The sequence below is a fragment of the Barbus barbus genome (assembly GCF_936440315.1).
Source record: "Barbus barbus genome assembly, chromosome: 8".
Taxonomy (NCBI): Eukaryota; Metazoa; Chordata; class Actinopteri; order Cypriniformes; family Cyprinidae; genus Barbus; species Barbus barbus.
The window spans coordinates 7,743,365-7,764,344 of record NC_136736.1 but is presented as its reverse complement, the minus strand read 5'-3'; the positions used below and the strand labels follow the sequence as shown (position 1 = coordinate 7,764,344).

Sequence of the window (20,980 nt, the reverse complement as noted above, 5' to 3'; positions counted from 1 at the left end):
CAAGATAGAATTGTCAAACTCATACATACCAAACACGAATAACCCTTAAAGTCATTCAGTAGTTATTAAAAAGAATTGCATAATATGTGCTTAAAACATGATAGTCTACTGTGTGGGTTACATACATAATATGGGGTTGTGCATAGAAATGTCCTTTTAGGATGATTTTAGGTGCATATGAAAAAGAAAGTCTCTGTATAGTTCTATGGAGAACAAAAAGGTCAAAAGTGGTTTGGAAGGAATTTCAGTCTGGTTCTTTGTCTTGGGTGGGGGAAGACCCACCCAAGAGAGTCTGTAGCTCGTGATTTCTATCACAGAGTTACATGTGCCGGCCATCTCTTTGATCATCAGTCTTGATTACTTGCCCCAAATTTGACAATCTCCTTCCTGTGTTGCACTTATTAATAAGTATTCTTTTGTCTTAATGTTGCAAGCTGTTTTGTGAAAGAGGCTTGCTGGTTAAGCTTTCTTCAAACGGGCTGGCGCTAGGATCTGGACAGATTTATTACATGTCCTGTTTTCTTGGGCCTCTGTGGAATTTCGGCTCCTCAGGTTTCGATGTTCTGATCGAATTTTAACTTTATCTGATTCGGTCTCTGATTTCCTACAGAGATGTTCCCCCGGTTTCACAGACCTTGTCTTAAACCTAATCCCAGACTAAAATCAAAATCTGAGCTGTTTCAACTGAAAGAAACTTGCTCTGACTGATCTTAAAATATATCAGTGCCTTTGTTTTGTCTCAAAATGCACACCAGCAATGTTTTTTCTAAGGCACGTTTATAAAAATTACTTAAATGTTCTAACTGAACAGTATGGCCTAATCCTGGTTTAGGCTCAACCCTGTCTGTGAAACCAGGCTGTTATGTAATAGGAAATAAAGACAAAAACAAACAATTCAGTCACGTTAACAAAGTAAGTGCTGTATTACAATTAATAAATAAATTATTTATGAAACATAACTTTGTGCTCAGCCAAAACGATATGACCTGGAAGAAATAATAGATTCATGAGACCAAAGATTGCCTGTTAGATAAACCCAAAATTAAAACCTCATGTTTAACCATTTAGTGGATAAAAATGTAAAATTTCTCAGTTTAAACATTTGTTATGTTCCCTATATAATATTCCCAAAATATTGGCTCATGTGATTTGGAAGTATTTTTTTATATACAATGTTAATATAAGAGAAACATCAAATAAATATATATTTTTTTTTAAATCTCACCGTACATGCATATTGTATGTGTGTGCAGTGACAATAAAGGCATTCATTCATTCATTAAATATCATTTAAACGCGTACATACGTGCGCAGTGTATATTTGTTTTTTGTAATCATGCCTCTGGGGTTTTACAAATATAGAATATAAGAAGGGGATACACTGAAATGTTAGGAAAACCCTTCTTGGAGATGTCCATAAGAATGGAACACAAATAATTAAATAAGACCCATCTAGTGATTTTCCTCACGACCAGAAGATGGCAGTCAATACATAAAGCTCAGAATCACTGGTGGCATTCAACTCTAGTGGAACTCAAAGAGCAGACAAGACACTGAAATTACTTCTAGGAATAAACAATCTAAAAAAAAAAAGCATACAAAAGTTTTAAACCACAACACAATGGTCCTGACCACTAGGGTTGGTTGGGTCATCATTGCCACGTTGACTATCTTATCAGAAAATCATATTAAGCAGAAACAAACATCATTAAAATACTCTGAACTTTACAATCCACCATCCTCTAATAAGAAAGTGCATCAACTAATTTACAACATACATTCACTTAATAATCAATACAATACTGCCACCAAGTGAACTGGAGTGTGGATCTTTATTTATATTTTCAAATCTACATCTATGGCTTTTGGATAGTCAGCACCTCTCATATGTAATCGCCTTTATTTTTTATCCAATAGATTTTCTAGTGGCAAAGTCTAAAGGTCTTTTGCCTACAATTTTCACCTTTTATTATATGTTGTGCAGTTTAATATGAAGTCTTTCATTTTTTATAAAAATATCTGTAGTTACTAGACTGTAGATGATCCACTGAAAAGCACTATGTTTCAAAAATAAAAAATAAAGGCCTAAATCTTGGAGGCCTGGTAAGTTAGTTCAATCAATATGTTTCAAAGATATGTACTTTTGTAATAGAAGAATTTACAAAATAAAATAAAAATAAATTAATTACAAATATATAAATAATAATAATAACAACATTTGAATAATAAGCAGAAGCATGATTGGAAAGAAAACACATTCGTCTTCACATTAACATATACTTTATTCATATCAAGTCTTTTTTGTTGTTTAATTTTTAAAGACAACATTAAATACAGAAGGCACTTACAAAAATTGTTAAATTATAGAAACATTAACATGGATTAAAAATAATAATAAAAAAAAGATAAGGATCCAGAGATAGCGCCACATGGCAGCCTTGTACAGTACATCTCAAGTAAAATCTACAGAGTGCTAATCTAAGTACAGTATAAAGAGGATTTATTGTTATTAGTTTAATGCCCCTACTAGGTTTTCATACATAATTTTATCATTTTAAATACAGATAGCACATAACACAATTGTTTTTGTCACTAGTAAGTGGTTCTTGTTTTTGTTGCGGTTTATTTTAAATGTTAGGCTTTGTGGTTTCTGCACTGAAGGAATACTGGTACAGTTCAATCAAGCGGTTGGCCTCCCTCTGCCCTGACAACAAAGCACCATGGGTAGTGGAATAGTATTTTCTATGGGTGGCCTCCCCAGCAAACAAAACCTGTAGAGGCTTTGGTTAGAAGAAAAGAGAAAAAGAACAAAAAGTTAACTTGACCAAACATATGCTCTACAACATTACTGCCCTGGGGCCCAGTAACCTATTTTAAGCATGAGTCTCTATCTTTCTGCTGTAGAAAAGTGATTTAACAGTCTCAAGCCTCTTGTTCTTTTTGTGCAGTGTGCTCTGTGGGGTCAGACTGTTCCTTTCAGACCCGTAATTGGCCAGAGCATGTTTGTGTGTGTGTGTGTGTGTTGGTCTGGCCCTTATACAACTCAACCTTCTCATCTGACTCAAATTTCAGTCTCAGTGCTGCACAGCTCAACATGACACATTTAAAAAAACATTATGCAAGCAAGACTCCAGCCTGACTTTATTTTGAACAATGACATGAGGTGAAAAAGCCATGTAAGTGGTTCTAAACAGGATTCAGAGGTCTTTGATTAAAATAACCAGAAACAAATATAATGCCATGAAAGAACACCTGGGGCCTGTACCATGAAGCTGGATTTTCTGGCCAGGTAAGTCTCAGTTTAGTTTGCACCAATCCTGTGTTTTAGTGGCTTGGCTTTTAGCGGCATTCATTGCCATGGTAACTTACACTCCACAGCTAACCTGCTCCGGGTCAGGTTATGTTCTGGGTTAGAAATCTCAAACTGAAATTGGACCAATCAGATGTGAGCAAAGTGACACGTCTGATGCAAAATGTCACTTCCGCAGTTTCTCTTCCTCCAAATTAAAGGTCCAAATAAAAAAAATTAATTTAAAAAGTCTGGCTTTAATGGTAATTACTTAGAATTATTTTATATGATTTATATAATTATTATATGATTTATATTATTAATCATCAATTACAAGCTAATTTAGTTTAACAATTATTATAAAGCATTTATTTTAAATGAATATTCATATATACATATCATTTGTAATATAAATAAGCTGTAGAATCAATAGATAAAGCTTTAAAAATGACTACATGTGACCTTACATGTTCAAGTCTCTATCGCTATATATTATCAGGCAGCTATATAAACTAACTTCACAAGTTTCACTTGTGACTGCACTGATAGAGCAAGATCATTTATTTTATTTGTCCTCTTTCATTGACAAGTACATTCAAGTTAATTTGTTTAAATTCATATTCTTCATTCTCATAACCGTTAGAAAAAGAGTTTTGGATCTCATTGTCTCTCTCGCAAGAAGTGAATCACAATTGCTCTGTGTTGCAAGGCATGTGATTGGCTGTTCACCATGATGTCACACATTCATGTGCACGTGCTCCACAAACTCCACAAACTCCACAAACGATCAAAGTTGACCTGATCAGAGTTGACAAAGAAAGTTGATGATCAGCATCATGGTACCAACAAAGCCTGACTGGAGTGGTTTGGTTTTGTCAATTCGAAACTAATCATGTAACTCGGAATTTGTTCAACTACCATCATGGTACAGGCCCCTGCTGTTTTTTGTTTAATTGGCAGTTAAACTAATGGAAAACAAAAATCATAATTTGCCCACTACGTAAATATGGACCTATAAAGAGCAGCGATACTTAAATATACTTTCTGTTCCAAAACGATACTACATAAATTCTGATACCTAATTTATGTTAAAGAGGGGGTAAGTGATTTCTGGTAGCCAATGTTGATATTTGAAATCACCAAAACAAACACGCCCCTACCCCAAAAGGGTCTCGCCTCTATTTTGATAGCTCCGCCCCACACATACGTACGCAACCCAGGCAACGATTAGTTCTGTGAAACAAAGCAAAACCAATAGGTGTGTTCGACTTGAAGCGGCGCTGTGCAGAATGATCAGTGTATGACATCAAAGTATTGCGAGAGCGATTCGAAAGCTTAAGGATCCATCTGCTCTCTTATCACTCTCGCGGTCCTTTGATGTCATTCTGCGCAGCGCCGCTTCAAGTCGAACGCACCTAGTGTTACACCGTGTCTATACTATAGAAGTCATTAATCAGTAATGCTGTCTACACTGGATGCTGCGTGGTGCGACAAATCCCAGACAGAAAACTGCTGCCGCGTTCTATTTATGACGTGCTGACACAAATTTCAAATGATTTTCAACAGTCGCTTTATCGTGTCCAGTGTAGGCAGACTTTAGCTGTTGCGGCGCGTCACTCACCTGTCGAGAAGAAACAAAGCAACCTCGGCATCCAATCGCAGGCCTTCCGCTCCTGGAGTTCTCTCCAGTGCTGGAAAGCTGATCCGATATTTACACGGGTCCTACTTCTTGCTTTATAGTTCTGCAGACGGTTTCCTCTTTTCTTTTTTATCCGCCATCTCTATCTTTCTGTCATTGCTCGGCTCGGCTAATGTCCGTCCTGTGCACTGAACACTCTCTCCTCCACATCATGAGTAGACACGCCCCTTACTGCTGATTGGCTACAAGTATGTTTTGGTACTCGGCCCCTACTCAGTTTTCTAAAGCGTTTTTGAAAAATTACATACCCCACCTTTAAGTATGAATGGCAATTGTTTCACAATTTTTGCTTTAGTAATTTATACAACTCAGTGGGAATTTCAACTTACCGGAGCCTTAGTGTTCTTAATATAAGGCAGGGGCTCAGCTAGCTTCTCCACATCTCTGCCGCTGGAGCCCACTCGTGTGAAGGAGTAAGAACCCCGGATATAGGGATTACTGCCCCACGAGGAGCGCATGATACGCCTTGGTTTTGGAATATTCTGGTTCCCTGTTAGAAACATCAAACATATGAAAATAAATTGACTATTTGCCAAACGCTACCAGATGATTAAAAAAATATATATGTTTCTAAAAAAAACTACTAGTTTATCTTAAATTGTGTCGCTACAATTTTAAACCCAGATAATCAAGAGAATATTAGGTAAAAAAAATCCTAATTTGAAGTGTTGTTCTTTTCTATGTTGATCTATGTTTATTTTGGTGGTGTGGGTTAAGTGGACACGTGTTGGACAAAGGAAGTTAATCTTAAATCTACTGACAAATAATGACAGAAATTAGAGTATCTTTCAATTATCAGTGGCAAAGTGTGACCAAATCCAATTTCAGCACACTAATTACTGTATATAGGACTGGGGCAGATGGGAGGGGAACCTGCTGTGGATCTGGATTAAAACAGACTGACCTAGTTAAGAGGCATGCCAGTCTGTTGACATCACCTACAGAGAATGTGTGCATTGACCCTTATTTCTGACACGTGTTCTGTCATGAAAGGGTTACAGTGGAAGAGAAACCAGAGTTGTTTACAGTACAATCTTTCACACAACCCTGGAAACTTTAGAGCCATTGTCTGTACATTTACACTAGAGGCCTGACCTTGTCAGAGGTCCTTTTTCTTCCCTGATTTAACAGGTACATATGCCTTCTTGTCAGAGAGAAATATAACTTAAAAGCATGACAAGCAGACAGCATTACTATAACCAGTTAAATGTGTATGTGAGAAAACAAACTCCTTGTTTGTTTGTTTGAATGAATGAATGATGCATTTATGTTTGACTGGCAAACTTGATTGCATTCAATTCCTGAACCCCTACACAAATCTCTTGTCAGCTGGAAATTATTTACTTGATTGTTGTGTAAATGCAGCTCTCTAAGAGGGTCAAAATGGGGGATTATATGAATCAGGGAATGGTACTGAGAAGCTAAAATCATTATGCAACTGAACGCCAAAAACTCTCAACAATACTCTGAGGTCCTTGTGTCAGTGGGAAATGTACTGCAATTCAATGACATACTGTATCTCACAGAAGTGAGTACACCCCTCACATTTTTGTAAATATTTTATATCTTTTCATTTGACAACACTGTAGAAAAGACATTTAGCTACAATATAAAGTAGTGAGTGTACAGCTTGTATAACAGTGTAAATTTGCTGTCCCCTCAAAATAACACACAGCCATTAATGTCTAAACCGCTGGCCACAAAAATCAGTACACCCCTAAGTGAAAATGTCCAAATTGGGCCCAATTAGCCATTTTCTCTCCCTGGTGTCATGTGACTCGTTAGTGTTACAAGGTCTCAGGTAGGGCTGCAACAAACAATTATTTTGATAATCGATTATAAGAATGATTAATAGACTAATTGTCAATTATTTCACTGATTAATCAGTAGACTTTTGCAATTAGTTAAAATATTAAGTTATACATATTCTAACATAAATAAAGGTCCCTTCAGCTTTAGAAAAGCATATTATGTAATTACAATTATTATACAATTAATTGGTAACACTTTAAGGTTCATTAGTTAACATTAGTTAACATGAACTAAGAATGAACAATACTTCTATAGCATTTGTTAATCTTAGTTAATGTTAATTTCAACATTTACTAATGCATTATTAAAATCACAAGTTGTGTTTTTTAACATTGGTAAATGCACTGAACTAACATGAACAACTGTATTTTTATTAGCCAACATTAACAAAGATTAATACATAAATGTAATAAATGCATGATTGTTCATTCATGCTAATTAATGCATTAACTAATGTTAACAAATGATACCTTATTGTAAAGTGTTACCAATTCATTATACAAATAGATGTATTTGGAACAGAAAATGAGATGACAGACAGAGACACTCTCTCCCCATTTAATTAGCTACATGAAAAAGTAACTGAATGACACATCTTGCACATTCTGCCTAGCATCTCCTTTTGTAAGTCATATAGATAAGAAACAAAATAAAGGTAAAAGTGATAAGATGCTTTGGATAAACTATTTTATTCACAACATAATGTCTTAAAATACCTTATAGGGTTATGATAACCAAAACAGTCCTGAGCTAGATCAAGCTTTGATCTCTGTAAAACAAATCACTTTAATTAATTTTTTTTTTCCACTAATAAAAATTGTATCATAAGCTAGCTCCACAGAGGAGAGCTGCTCTATAACAGAAAATCAAGTTGTAATTCTAACTGAAAGTGACACTGGCTCTGGTTTTTCATGTTTAATACCGTAAAGCTGCTTGAATTAAGGCTATCTATTGCATAAAGTACTATATAAATAAACATGATGTGACCAGACTTTACTGGAATAACGTTACGTTACTGAACTGCAGAGCTCATGCAAACATCCACATCATTGTAATCAGATGCATTTTTAACTACTGCTTTCACACCGCTGTCAGTTTTTGTTGTGTTTATTTTGTAACTGAGAGGAAAGCGCACAATATATATTTGCATATTCATCCAAACGCCGCTCAGGTTCGGATGCATTTGCTCTGAAGCGCAGTGCTGTGTGTGTCTTCTCTTGAATTGCATCCAGGAGGGCTGAACTACACTCTTGCGCTACAGCGCCACACCGCTCAAACCGCAGTATTGCAGGCTCTTACATTAGTTCATATGAGATGAAACGACTACTCAACAACAAAAATATTTGTTGACAATTTTTTTATTGTCGACGTTGTCGATAATGTCGACTAATCATTGCAGCCCTAGTCTCAGGTGTGAATGGGTGTTAAATTTGGTGTTATCGCTCTCACTCTCTCATACTGGTCACTGGAAGTTCAACATGGCACATCATGGCAAAGAACTCTCTGAAGATCTGAAAAAAAAAGAATTGTTGCTCTACATAAATATGGCGTAGGCTATAAGAAGACTTCCAAGACCCTGAAACTGAGCTGACAGTGGCCAAGACCATACAGCGGTTTAACAGCACAGGTTCCACTCAGAACAGGCCTCGCCATGGTCGACCAAAGAAGTTGAGTGCACGTGCTCAGCGTCATATCCAGAGGCTATGTTTGGGAAATAGACATATGAGTGCTGCCAGCATTGCTGCAGAGGTTGAAGGGGTGGGGGGTCAGCCTGTCAGTGCTCAGACCATATGCCGCACACTGCATCAAATTGGTCTGCATGGCTGTCGTCCCAGAAGGAAGCCTCTTCTAAAGATGATCCACATGAAAGCCCGCAAACAGTTTGCTGAAGACAAGCAAACTAAGGACATAGATTACTGGAACCATGTCCTGTGGTCTGACGAGACCAAGATAAACTTATTTGGTTCAGATGGTGTCAAGCGTGTGTGGTGGCAACCAGGTGAGGAGTACAAAGACAAGTGTGTCTTGCCTACAGTCAAGCATGTTGGTGGGAGTGTCATGGTCTGAGGCTGCATGAGTGCTGCCGGCACTGGGGAGCTACAGTTCATTGAGGGAACCATGAATGCCAACATGTACTGTGACACACTGCAGCAGAGACTGGGCCGCAGGGCAGTATTCCAACATGATAACGACCCCAAACACACCTCCAAGATGACCACTGCCTTGCTAAATAAGATGAGGGTAAAGGTGATGGACTGGCCAAGCATGTCTCCAGACCCAAACCCTATTGAGCATCTGTGGGGCATCCTCAAACGGAAGGAGGAGGAGCGCAAGGTCTCTAACATCCACCAGCTCCGTGATGTCATCATGGAGGAGTGGAAGAGGACTCCAGTGGCAACCTGTGAAGCTCTGGTGAACTCCATGTCCAAGAGGCAGTGCTGGAAAATGATGGTAGCCACGCAAAATATTGACACTTTGGGCCCAATTTGGACATTTTCACTTAGGGGTGTACTCACTTTTGTGGCCAGCGGTTTAGACATTAATGGCTGTGTGTTGAGTTATTTTGAGGGGACAGCAAATTTATACTGTTATACAAGCTGTACACTCACTACTTTACATTGTAGCAAAGTGTCATTTCTTCAGTGTTGTCACATGAAAACATATAATAAAATATTTACAAAAATGTGAGGGATGTACTCACTTCTGTGAGATACTGTAAGTACTACTGAGAATTAAGTGGCTTGGCTTTTAGAATTTTTGTTTTGTCACACCCTGATAATAGTGCAGTTTAAATAGGCTACAGTGTTACTCTTGGCACATGTGCTGACCTGTAAACTGGCGCAGTAGTTCGGTGCATATCTCTGCCACAGTCTCGTCGTCACACCTTTCCATGCGCAGGGCTTCTTCTCCGCAGATCCAGCCACTAAGCATGTGACCATAGCGCTCAGGTGGATACAGCACATCAAAGCTGCAGATCTTTCGGTACCACAGCTCTTCTGGGTATGCCTGGCTCTCCAGTTGTGCCTCGTCCTCCCACACAAACTGAATGCTGTTGCACTCGGGGCTCCAGAAGGGCTCTGCAAACTCCAGAAAGATCTTGTCGGTAGTACTAATGCCCAGTTTCTGGATGGCCTGTGCCTTGTCTATTGGCAGTCCTGGGGAGAAGAGAGTCTCGTGAGCTTTCTTCAGGACCCCAAGAGAGGCTGTTATGATCACATGGTCTGCCAGCAGACACTCGCCATCTTCACACTCCACACAGACCGGAGAAGGGCTGGGTCGTTGGTCCTGGTTATGGTCAGCCTGATCTACAATTTCTTCTGTATCATGGGAGCTGCAGTTCCAGTGGATACGGCGGACAGGCTTGCTGAGGCAGAGGACACAACTTGGGATGTCCTGAGCCAGGATCTCAACAACTTTAATGAAACCAGCGGGAATGACATGGTGAGCACCAGGAATCTCGGTCCACTCACCAAACTCACTTAGAGACACTTCATCCATGCTGGGGGAACTGCTTTCACAGCTCTCCACCTGAGGCACAGAAAAAGATGTTAAGAAAAGAAGAAATTGTGCATAAACCTACCGGCATCTTGCTGTTAAGGTGCTTCTTGGCATTAAAACTGAAGTCTACCGATTCCAGTGTTGCCAAGTTCACGGTTTTCCTATGGAACTGGGCTACTTTAACACAGGTTGTTTTTTGTGTCCGTGGGTTTAAGCGACCCCAATAATATGCATTTAGCCCCTTGAACGTGAATTTTACCAGGGGAACCCCACCAAAAAATGTGTATTTTCCCACTCCCGGAATGCGATTACCGGGGGACCCCCCTCGAAACGTGATTGGGCTAGCTTTTAGTACCAATTGGATGGGTTTTGTTGTGAAAACCTGGCAACCCTGACTGAGTCTGATAATGTGACCATTCATGAATAGCTTTGCAAAGCTTCCTTTACTGTTGTTGTCACATTGGTTTTGCACAGTAAATGTTTGAACTCTGCTAAACACACCATTTACTCTAAGGTTAAAGTTCCAAACTATACTGCCGTATACAAACAAACACAGGCAGTTTAGCAGGCATATAGCCAGCTGAGTGCTTTTTCTGGTCCTGCCCCTTCCTTTCATAACCTCTAGCATTACAGGATGACATTTAGTGTCTGTCCTACATTTACCTCAGTAATCCAGAGCTTTCATTGCTATCAGAATTTCTGTGAATAGCCTGAGTGACAAACAGGACTGTGTGGCGTTTATAAAAAGGTTTAATTATTTCATTAATTGTAAATACAAGCCCATTGTGAGTCTAGGTCAAAGTGAGGGAAATTATTAAAACAGTAGTGTCTTTTGAATCCTCACCTCTGTGGGCGGAAATCTACAGTTTTGTATTTCGCAAGAGTGTGAGCTTGACATCAGTGTTGTCATACAAAGGTGGGGACACATGCAATGTGTTTGATGTTGTCATAGAGTTGCAGTAAATCTGCTCACGACAGGAACTCAGCTATTTCCGGTTGTGGCTTGTTACGGAGATGACAAACATGATGCCACACCTATAATTTAAAATCAGGTCTATAGAAAAATCTTGATTTTTAACTATTCTATGGCTAAACAAACCATGATTTACTGATGAAAGATGAGATTAAACATCTCTCTAAAACATTAGAGCCCTGCCCACCTTGAGGTACTGTTGTAGCATAGATAACTTGAGTTTCTTGGTGCTTTCTGAGTCATAGGGATCGAGCATGATCTTCTTGCGCACCACATCTCGTGTGAAGATCCCAACACTGTTTTGACTCTCGGCTCCCACAGGCTTTCCATTCTGGAAGAACTCCTGTGTCAGCTCGTACACCTGCACAAAGGAGGTTGTTTAACAAGTTTAAGAGAGAGAAATCGTAGAGTCATCAGGGGTCTGAACCATGATGGTAGATGAACAAATTCAGAGTTACAGGATTAGTTTCAAGTTGACAAAACCAAACCACTCCAATCCGGCTTTGTTGGTACCATGATGCTGATCATCAACTTTCTTTGTCAACTCAGGCTTTGATCTTGAGTTTGTGGAGCATGTGCACATGAATGTGTGACATGGTGAACAGCCAGTCACGAGCCTTATTTAAAATTTAAAGGTTAAAGGTTTTGCTAAATGTTAAGAGATTGAAGAATGTGATGAATTTAAATGCATTTACAATGAAAGAAATTACTTGTTCTACAGCTTATTTATATTATAGTCAAACTGCATTAACATTCATGTAAAATAAATGATTTATAATAACTGTTCAATTAAAATTGCTTGTGTGTAATGGATTAATAATAATATAAATCATGTAATTATATACAGTCATGGACAAAAATATCGGCACCCTTGCAATTCTGTCAGAAAATTCAAGCAGGTGATGCTCCTGTAATTTGTATTTAGACACTCCTGTGGCAAGTAACAGGTGTGGGCAATATAATAATCACACTTGCAACCAGTTATAATGGAGAAAAGTTGACTCAACCTTTGTGTTGTGTGTCACACTGAGCATGGAGAAGTGTAAAGAGTTGTCTGTGGATTTGAGAGAAAAAATTGTGAGAAAACATGGACAATCTCAAGGCTACATGTCCATCTCCAGAGATCTTGTCCACTGTGAGCAATATCATCAAGAGGTTTACAGTCAATGGCACTGTAGCTAACCTCCCTGGACGTGCACGGAAGAGCAAAATTAATGAAAAATTACAACGAAGGATTGTTCGAATGGTGGATAAAGAACCCTGATTAACTTCCAAACAAATTCAAGCTGATCTGCAGACACAGGGTACAACAGTGTCAGCTCGCACTATCCGTCGCCATCTGAATGAAAAGGGACGCTATGGTAGGACGCTATGGCTGACACAAAGGCATAAAAAAAGCAAGACTGAAGTTTGCCAAATCTTATGTGACAAAACCACAATCCTTCTGGGAGAACATACTGTGGACAGATAAGACAAAAGTAGAGGTTTTTGGTTAAGGACATCATTGCACAGTTTACAGAAAAATAAATGAGGCCTTCAAAGAAAAGAATACAGTCCCTACAGTCAAACATGGTGGAGGTTCAAAGATGTTTTGCATTTTCTTTGCTGCTTCTGGCACTGGATGCCTTGACTATGTGAACGGTATCATGAAATCTGATGATTACCAAAGAATTTTGGGGTGCAACGTAGTGGCCAGTGTCAGAAAGCTGTGTCTCCACCAGAGGTCATGGGTCTTCCAGCAGGACAATGACCCGAAACACACTTCAAAAAGCACTCAGAAATGGTTACAAACAAAGCGCTGGAGAGTTCTGAAATGGCCATCAATGAGTCCAGATCTGAATCCCATATAACACCTGTGGAGAGAAACAGCGGTTGGGAGAAGGCATCCTTCAAATCTGAATGACCTGGAGCAGTTTGCAAAAGAAGAGTGGTCCAAAATTCCAGTAGAGTGGTGTAAGAAACTCATTCATGGTTACAGGAAGCGATTGATTTCAGTTATTTTTTCCAAAGGGGGTGCTACCAAATTTTAAGTTAAGGGTGTCAAAACTTTTGTCCAGTGCATTTTTTGGTTTCTGTATGGAATTGTATCAGATTTGACTGTTCATCTGTTTTTTTTTTTTTTTTTTTTTTTTTTTTTTGTTCCAATGCAAACAAAAAAAATATATAAACATGAGTACCAAAACATTTGCAACTACAACAATTTTCTGAGAGAAGGGTTGCATTTTCTGACAGAATTGCAAGGGTGCTGATATTTTTGCCCATGACTGTAAATCTTATAAAATAACTTGGTTTTGGCCAGACAATTTTTTTTTAGTACTAGTGACCGTTAATTTGGAGCAAGAGAAACTGGGGGAGTGACTGATTGGTCCAATTTCACTTTGAGATCTCTAACTCCGAACATAATTTGCCCCAGAGCAGGTTAGCTGTGGAGTGTAAGTTACTATGGCAATGAACGCAGCTAAAAGCCAAGCCACTTTCATGGTACCTAAAACCCAGGATTGGTGCAAACTAAACTGAAACTTACCTGGCTAGCCAGCTAATCCGGCTTCATGGTACAGGCCCCTGATCATGAAGCTATCCTTACCACAAACAAGAGTTTAATTGCGTTAGTTACTGAGGTAGAGGGAGAAAGGCTCACTCTGAGAACAGCAGATCAGGATGAGGTAACAACCACAAAACACATGACTTTTACTCTGTCAGCTGTGAGCTTGAAGTGAAAAATGCTTTCTCTGACAAAAAAAAATCTAAATTTCTTCACATGAGTCACAACAGTTTGCAGTTTGTTCAGCAGAAATAGCAAATTAACAATTAGGAGCAGTTATAGCTAATGAACAAAATGTTGAACGGGTATATTAAGCTACTGTACAAAACTGCTGAGATTCTCTGGACTGTTTCAGGTAGAGTGAGGCCATTAATGAGCAAAGCCCATACAACATAATTTCCAAGTGGGAATACAAATGGCATAGGCCCTGTTTCCACCTGGCATTAAGATGTGTTTTTTATGGAAACCACACTTGGAGGTAGTCAATAATGCATTTGACCACATCATATTTGTAGTGGAAATGCTATCTTTAAGGGATCCTGACTGCAGTGAGGCTCCACCTCTTCACGTTAGCTGCCTAATACAGATGGAAACAGGAATGCATCTCGGCTGATCATATATGATTGGATCACCAAATAAATCACTTCTTAATACCAGGTGAAAACACGGCCATACTGCAGTAATTTATTCAAGCCTTATAACCCACAAGAAGCTACACCAAAAGCTTCCAGCTAAATCAGACACTCTTCCATCACCTCATTGTACAGGTCACTGAACTCCTCCACCAGATCCTTTGGGATCCGCTTGCCATTGTTGGTCTGGTAGTGGGCCACACCATTCTTGGCATAGAGGCTAATGCGGCCCACACTCCTCTCCTCCTCTGTGGTGTGCTCCAGCAGCCCATTGTCCTCTGCCAGGTGGTAGATGGGGTTCCCATTTGCCCCATGGATCCAGGTTGCTCCAAGTTCCAAAGTGGTTTTACCTGTAGGGAAAGGGAAATGAGGCACCTTAAAAAGACACGTTTTTTTATCCGAGAAGGTTACGGATTAAGTAATAAAAAGGATGCTATATGAGAAGACAGTTGTTTTACCGTGCTGAATGCTTTGCACTCTGCCTCCGATACGGCCTGAGGCTTCTAGCACCGTGACATTGGTGAAGCCGTTCTCCAAAAGGGTTTTGGTGGCGGCAAGGCCAGCCAAGCCCGCACCAATTACTACTATTCGCGGTTGTCGATGTCTGTGTAAGGCACTACTAAGAGGATCATCAGTGCTGTCTGAAGATATTTCACAACTTTGCATGCCGTCCAAACTCTTCTTCTAGGGAATCTGGGGAAGGGTGAGATGGGGAGAAGCTATCAGAGTAAACACCAAGCCCTCCAGCAAGACAAATAATAGAGATTATTCACAGAAAGGAGGAAAAGAACACATCAAAGATACAGAACATTTTATACTTTTATACATCTTTCACCATGTGGTTCATAGGAATGGCTGCAACAGTCCCTTTTCAAGTCATAACCTTAAATAACAACAAGATCAAAATAAGGTTTCTTATCTCCAACCTCATGTTAAGAGGGTTTATATCACCACTGCAGTGCTGAACAAGAATAAAGAGAAAACAAAAAGGCCCGTGAAATGTGAATTTGTGTTCTCAGATGGGTAAAGGCTTAAGGCCCATTCACACCAAGGACAATAATTTTAAAGATAACGATAAAGATATGTTTCTAAAAACTGTTCTCAATATTAAAGAATAGCAGAGTCCACACCGCAGCTATAACGATAAAGGCACAGAGAAACTATATTGTTGGAATCACTTTCAGAATTATATTTTTTCCAGCCGATCATAATCCTGCTGTGACAAGCTCGAGAATTTAAAGAGGTTGACGAGAATGCGCTGAGAATAAACCGATGATATCTTCCACTGGTGTGGACACTAATATAGTTATCTTTTAAGTTATCTTTATAGTTATCGTTCTTGGTGTGAACAGGGCTTTAAAATGAGTATCAGCGTCGAACAGGGCAACAGACTTGCAACAACATAATGGAGAATATAAAATGTCATTATACAGAGTCCTTTACACTAGCGAATGGAAAAGGTCTATGTGTGGCTGTGAAAATAATTACACTGTGACAGCCACAAGGAAATGAATGTGCTCTTCACATTTCCGTTGAGCCTTTTCAGGCAAGGTCTTCACATAAACACACCAGCTTATGTGTGTGACAGCCACAAGGAAAAGATGCACCTGATGTTGGACAGACCTCGTAAAAAGTTTATCAAGGACCTGAAAGTAGAATATTGTTATGGATACAGGATGTTATTGTGGTGGACTAAACAGAATTTTTCCTTTCATCAAAGTGAAAGGACAATGTTCTCTTGTTATTGTACCCCGTAGGCATAGCCACACACATGCAATGAGGAAGAGATTGACAACTGTGAATGAATATGATTTAAATTAAGGAGGTTGTGGCTACTATGCTCTCAGTACAAACCCCAATAACCTCCAGTTGGGAGACTGCACAGGCCAAATTCATTAACACAGTTTGTTATCAGACTGTGGAGAGGACAGGAAGGGCTGCCTGCGGCTTCTCTGGTGCATAGTAACAATCAGAACTTTTATTATAAATACTAAAAGGAGCTAGCTTGGTGGCTGCATTGTATCTGCTAAGGCATGAATGGGTTGTTTCCTTCTTGAGAATTCTCAGCATGTGACTTCAACTGAATTTAGCCATACATCAGCAAATTTTTAATATGGCTGAACTAAAAACTTTAGATTGTTAAATTGACTTCTTGAACACCATTTTCCAAAGATAATCAAATCACCAGGCAAAAACAACCAGTGTCAGGGCAAAATAGCAAAACATAAAACCTTATAAGTGAAGTGAAGTGAAGTGTGAAGTGACATTCAGCCAAGTATGGTGACCCATACTCGGAATTCGTGCTCTGCATTTAACCCATCCAACGTGCACACACACAGAAGTGAACACACACACACCGTGAACATACACCCGGAGCAGTGGGCAGCCATTTTATGCTGCAGCGCCCAGGGAGCAGTTGGGGTTTCGTGGTATTGAGGGTGGAGAGAGCGCTGGACATTCACTCCCCCCACCTACAATTCCTGCCGGCCGGAGACTCGAACCCGCAACCTTTGGATCACGAGTCCAACTCTCTAACCATTAGGCCACGACTTTCACCACGACTTATCCTATAACTATCATGTGACGTAATATGTATGTAACAAGGATTAGGTAAACACATAATATGTTGTTACACTGAACTGCTGGAAGCATGACGCATACTAGAAATCTGGACTACAGTGTGTGGACTACAGCTAGAAAAACAACCCAACTATAGATGAACTTTGCAGCTGTAAATCCAAAATTGAGTGAAGACAGTTTTTATTCTGAAAAAGGTAACATTAATGCTTTAAGAAGTTAGACCAATTTTGTAATTTTTTTACTTAAGCAGAGGAAGCTGCTACTAAAGGAGCTCTTTGGGTAGTGCCAGGAGTGACAGTATGATTCTGTGATTAATGCTTGTCTACTGAATGGGTCCCTTTACCAAACTAAGCTTGTGAATGTGTGTTGTTTCATGGATCTGCAGTGACCTCCTGAGAAGCATTGAGGCATTTATTGGTGACTCACGACCAGAAACTCCTATAGAAAAGACGCTCTACAGTGAGGTGGAGAGGTTCTTTGATGGGGTCCTGAAATGGAAAGGCCTGAATAAACTCAACTGCATCTGCAGGTTCTAACCCCACCTTTCCAATCTCATGCAGTTTGAGGTGAACCAGAGTGTATGTGCAATGTTTAACAGACCCACATCTCTGATCTCAGTGTTCTCTTCTAGATGGAGCATATCAGAAGTTGCTGAAGGCATTACAAACAGCTGCACCAAATAAAACATAACTACAGACATTTGCCTTTTTTTCAACACAGTGGTTATGGTTGAGAGGGTTTGTGTATGGAACATTGTATGCATGAAAATGTCCTTGCCTTGTGGTACATCTGGTTTCAAGGAAGAAGCAGAAGGTCATATCTTGTGAAGTTAGGATGAAGCCATAACGGAAAATAAGATGTAGTGTGTGTATATAAGGCATGGTTTCCATTGTTCCAGTCAGTCCACTGATCCTACATTAGATGACCCATATAAGGCTGCCTTTCAAACTTTTTTTTAACAAACACTTAGGTTCCCAGTTAGCATCAACTAGAAGTTTTGATGTTGGGGACGTTTTGCCCCTTTTCAACCAACATGGTATTGGGGTTGGCGACCAACGTAGAACACAAGAAAACGCAAATGAAACTAGACTGATCCAGAGACATTGCTTAACAAAAAAAGAGAAATAAACCATGCATTTTAAAATTCTTCTATTTGAGCAACCTCAGATAGCACTAGGGGCGCGCGGGGCACAAAGTAACGCGGGGTTAGTTGTAACACGCCTGGTTTAAATATTTCCACACATGCTAGCATAACCAAATTTACAGTATTTACTAGTTACCATATCAACATTATATAGAGAAAAAAAAGTGTGCCAAAATTCAAAAGGCTTTTGAAGATATCGCTGAACATTTATTTTACCATAGTAAAATTATATTTCTGGCTTAAGTAAATTTTTCATTTCAGTTTTTATTACTATTTTAAAATGAGACAAATCTGCTATTATTTTAATCTCCAATCTGTTATATTCCAGTTTAGATCGTTTTTTAATGCTTCGATAACTAGCAGAAGACACTAACCGGTTTTAAATTAAAGTTGTGCAGATGGGGTAAGTGTAACACTGCGTTACAATCTGCCCTGCCGTGCTATTCTATGACATTAGCGATGCAATTCACACTATTTACTTTAATACATTTGAATGAGAAACGACAAGAAACAGGTGAATAAAGACTCACAATCAATGTTTAATGTTCAGAAATTATTATTTCAAGACATTTAAAGCATTTTGCCTCGTTTATTTTGGCCCTCCCAGGCATGGTTGCAATATGTTAATTGTCAAACTCAAAAATCAGATTACTTTTAATTATTACAAAACGCCATTATTTTATTTAAAATAAATAATTATTTAATTTTATTGACAAAATATTTTAGTTTGTCTTATATATTTTGTTCATAAGATCATATAATATTTTAAGCTGTCAAATGGTCATGTTACAACGTGCCCCTCAGCTGTTACAATACCTACAGGGCATGTTGTCATATTTCACTTCCAATTTTTGAGGGTATATAAAGGAAAACGTATACACTGTAATTATGAAACAAAGCAACATATTTGTACTAGACAAGTGTGAAATTACTGTGGACAAAAAATTATACTCTGAACCCCGTGGATTTACACAATTTGAGAAAGTCAAAAAGTGTTACTTTGTGCCCCACCCCTACATCACTATGGCTTGAATATTGAGTGTTATCCTTATAGCAGGATAATAACAACACAAGGTCCCTGCACCTCACTTGCCACAGATTAAGGGTGGGCTTTGGGGGACGCTGTTATACAGACCCATATTTAAGACCTACAGTCCACATAGGAGATAAAACAGGACAGGAAGATAACCTTCACGAAATCTTTTTCCTGATGGGATACAATCTTGTAGCTACAGGAAAGGATTTGATCTATACAAATGAATCAGTATAAGCCTATAATTATTATGCTCATTTTAAAATCCAAATATGATTTTAAAAAGTAACTGTGTGTGCATAAAAGCCCAAAGCACTGGGTCATTTGAGTTGAGATAAGCGAAGTTTGGCTGCTGATAAAGTAGCAGCACAAAGTGCGTTCAGTACAAGCAGCGCTGCCACGTAACTACATACTGTAACGGGCGAGTGGCCTCCTGCGATACAAAAAAAATTAAATAGACGTCTACCTATAATATTTACAAAATATCCTTTTCATGAAATCAGCAATCACCTTTTACTGTACCTTTTTCAGATGACTTAACATTTAAGTCATAATTTATGTGTCAGCGCGTTATTAGAACCTCAATGAAAACTGAATTGTAATAGACAATGCACTTTGCTTTCGAGAAAAATAACGGGAAAAAGACAAGAGAAATACATTCTATCCGAGATGAAACTGCTCAATCCTGGGAGTCAGTTTTGTTTACGATTTTGTTTGGATTCAGCGTTTCTCCGTTAACCTACATCATTGAAACCCGCAACGCAGTAGGCGACTGTAGCAGTAAACACACAAACAAATCATCTTCTAGTATTCATCTCTGTAGTGTGGCCTTTACCTGACTTTGTCGTCTTCAGCGTAAAGCGGAGAGCGGTCCTCTGTTCTTTGTATATTCGCAGGCAGCGTCTCGCTTTGTATTTATGTGTCTTGAAACCAGAAGCAGCCAGTTTAGTCGATGCCGCTGCCTCCTCCCTGAATAAATATGAGGAGCCGTGACGTACCGCGACGAAACCAAAACCGGCGCTCGAGCGAGTTTTGGTGCGACTGTTTGTCACAGGGGCGTTTGAACTAAACGCAAAGGCCACCCCTCTTGTAGTAGGCTAATGAGAGAATAGCTTGTTTTGTTCAGTATTGTTAGATTACGGCGAACGCCTATCCTTAATCAAACAAATAAATGCATGGTTGAATGAATGTATCAATCAATATTTCAAATTAATTGTTTACACACTATAGGCTCTATAATTACTGTCAAGTCGTTATAACAATAGGCTATGCTGCATATTAATCTACATAGCATATTTCTTAACAGATTAGTTCATTAATGACAAGACGCTTATTCAGGATTTAAACAAATGCAATTCATGGAAATGACTAGATATCTAAAACGTTTTTGGTTTGTTAATTATTTTTTTTATGCAGCTAATAACAGAAAATAATAAAATAACAAAAATATTGATATTCATAACTCTAAGCTTTATCATATTTGTAAAATAATATTTTTTTACCTTGAATTTAACGTGTTTTCAAGGTGCAAGGATTTATTTATTTATTTTTACTTTGGTTATAGGCCTACCACTATTTATACAATAAAAAATACTGGGTTAAATACAACCCAGTGCTGGGTAAATATTGGACAGAACACATGCTGGGTTGTTTTCAACCAACAGTTGGGTTAAATGTTTAACCCAACCCTCTGGGCAGTAACCCAACCGTCCATATTTTTTATTTAACCCAGCATTTTTAAGAGTGCATTTATTTATTCCAAAAATTATATAAACTCA

The 20,980-nt window shown here is 38.8% G+C and overlaps 1 protein-coding gene across 2 annotated transcripts; it reads right to left on the bottom strand.

The window, feature by feature from the left end:
* Window positions 1-2,246: 2,246 nt before the first annotated feature.
* LOC306874085 (spermine oxidase-like) lies at window positions 2,247-20,177 on the bottom strand. Of its 2 annotated transcripts, XR_013784569.1 has the most exons (8): window positions 20,038-20,171; window positions 14,904-15,138; window positions 14,569-14,795; window positions 11,459-11,632; window positions 9,629-10,328; window positions 5,318-5,478; window positions 4,911-5,209; window positions 2,266-2,780 (listed from the first exon to the last, which is right to left on the bottom strand). XR_013784569.1 is itself a non-coding variant. In XM_079423822.1 (7 exons), the coding sequence occupies exons 2-7, from the start codon at window positions 15,109-15,111 to the stop codon at window positions 2,628-2,630; spliced, it is 1,623 nt and encodes a 540-aa protein (XP_079279948.1). In that variant the 5' UTR covers window positions 15,112-15,138; window positions 20,038-20,177; the 3' UTR covers window positions 2,247-2,627. The 2 variants fall into 2 exon arrangements, 1 of the variants encoding a protein (XP_079279948.1); XM_079423822.1 differs by lacking the exon at window positions 4,911-5,209 and having other exon boundaries at window positions 2,247-2,780; window positions 20,038-20,177.
* Between the last annotated feature and the right edge of the window lie 803 nt (window positions 20,178-20,980).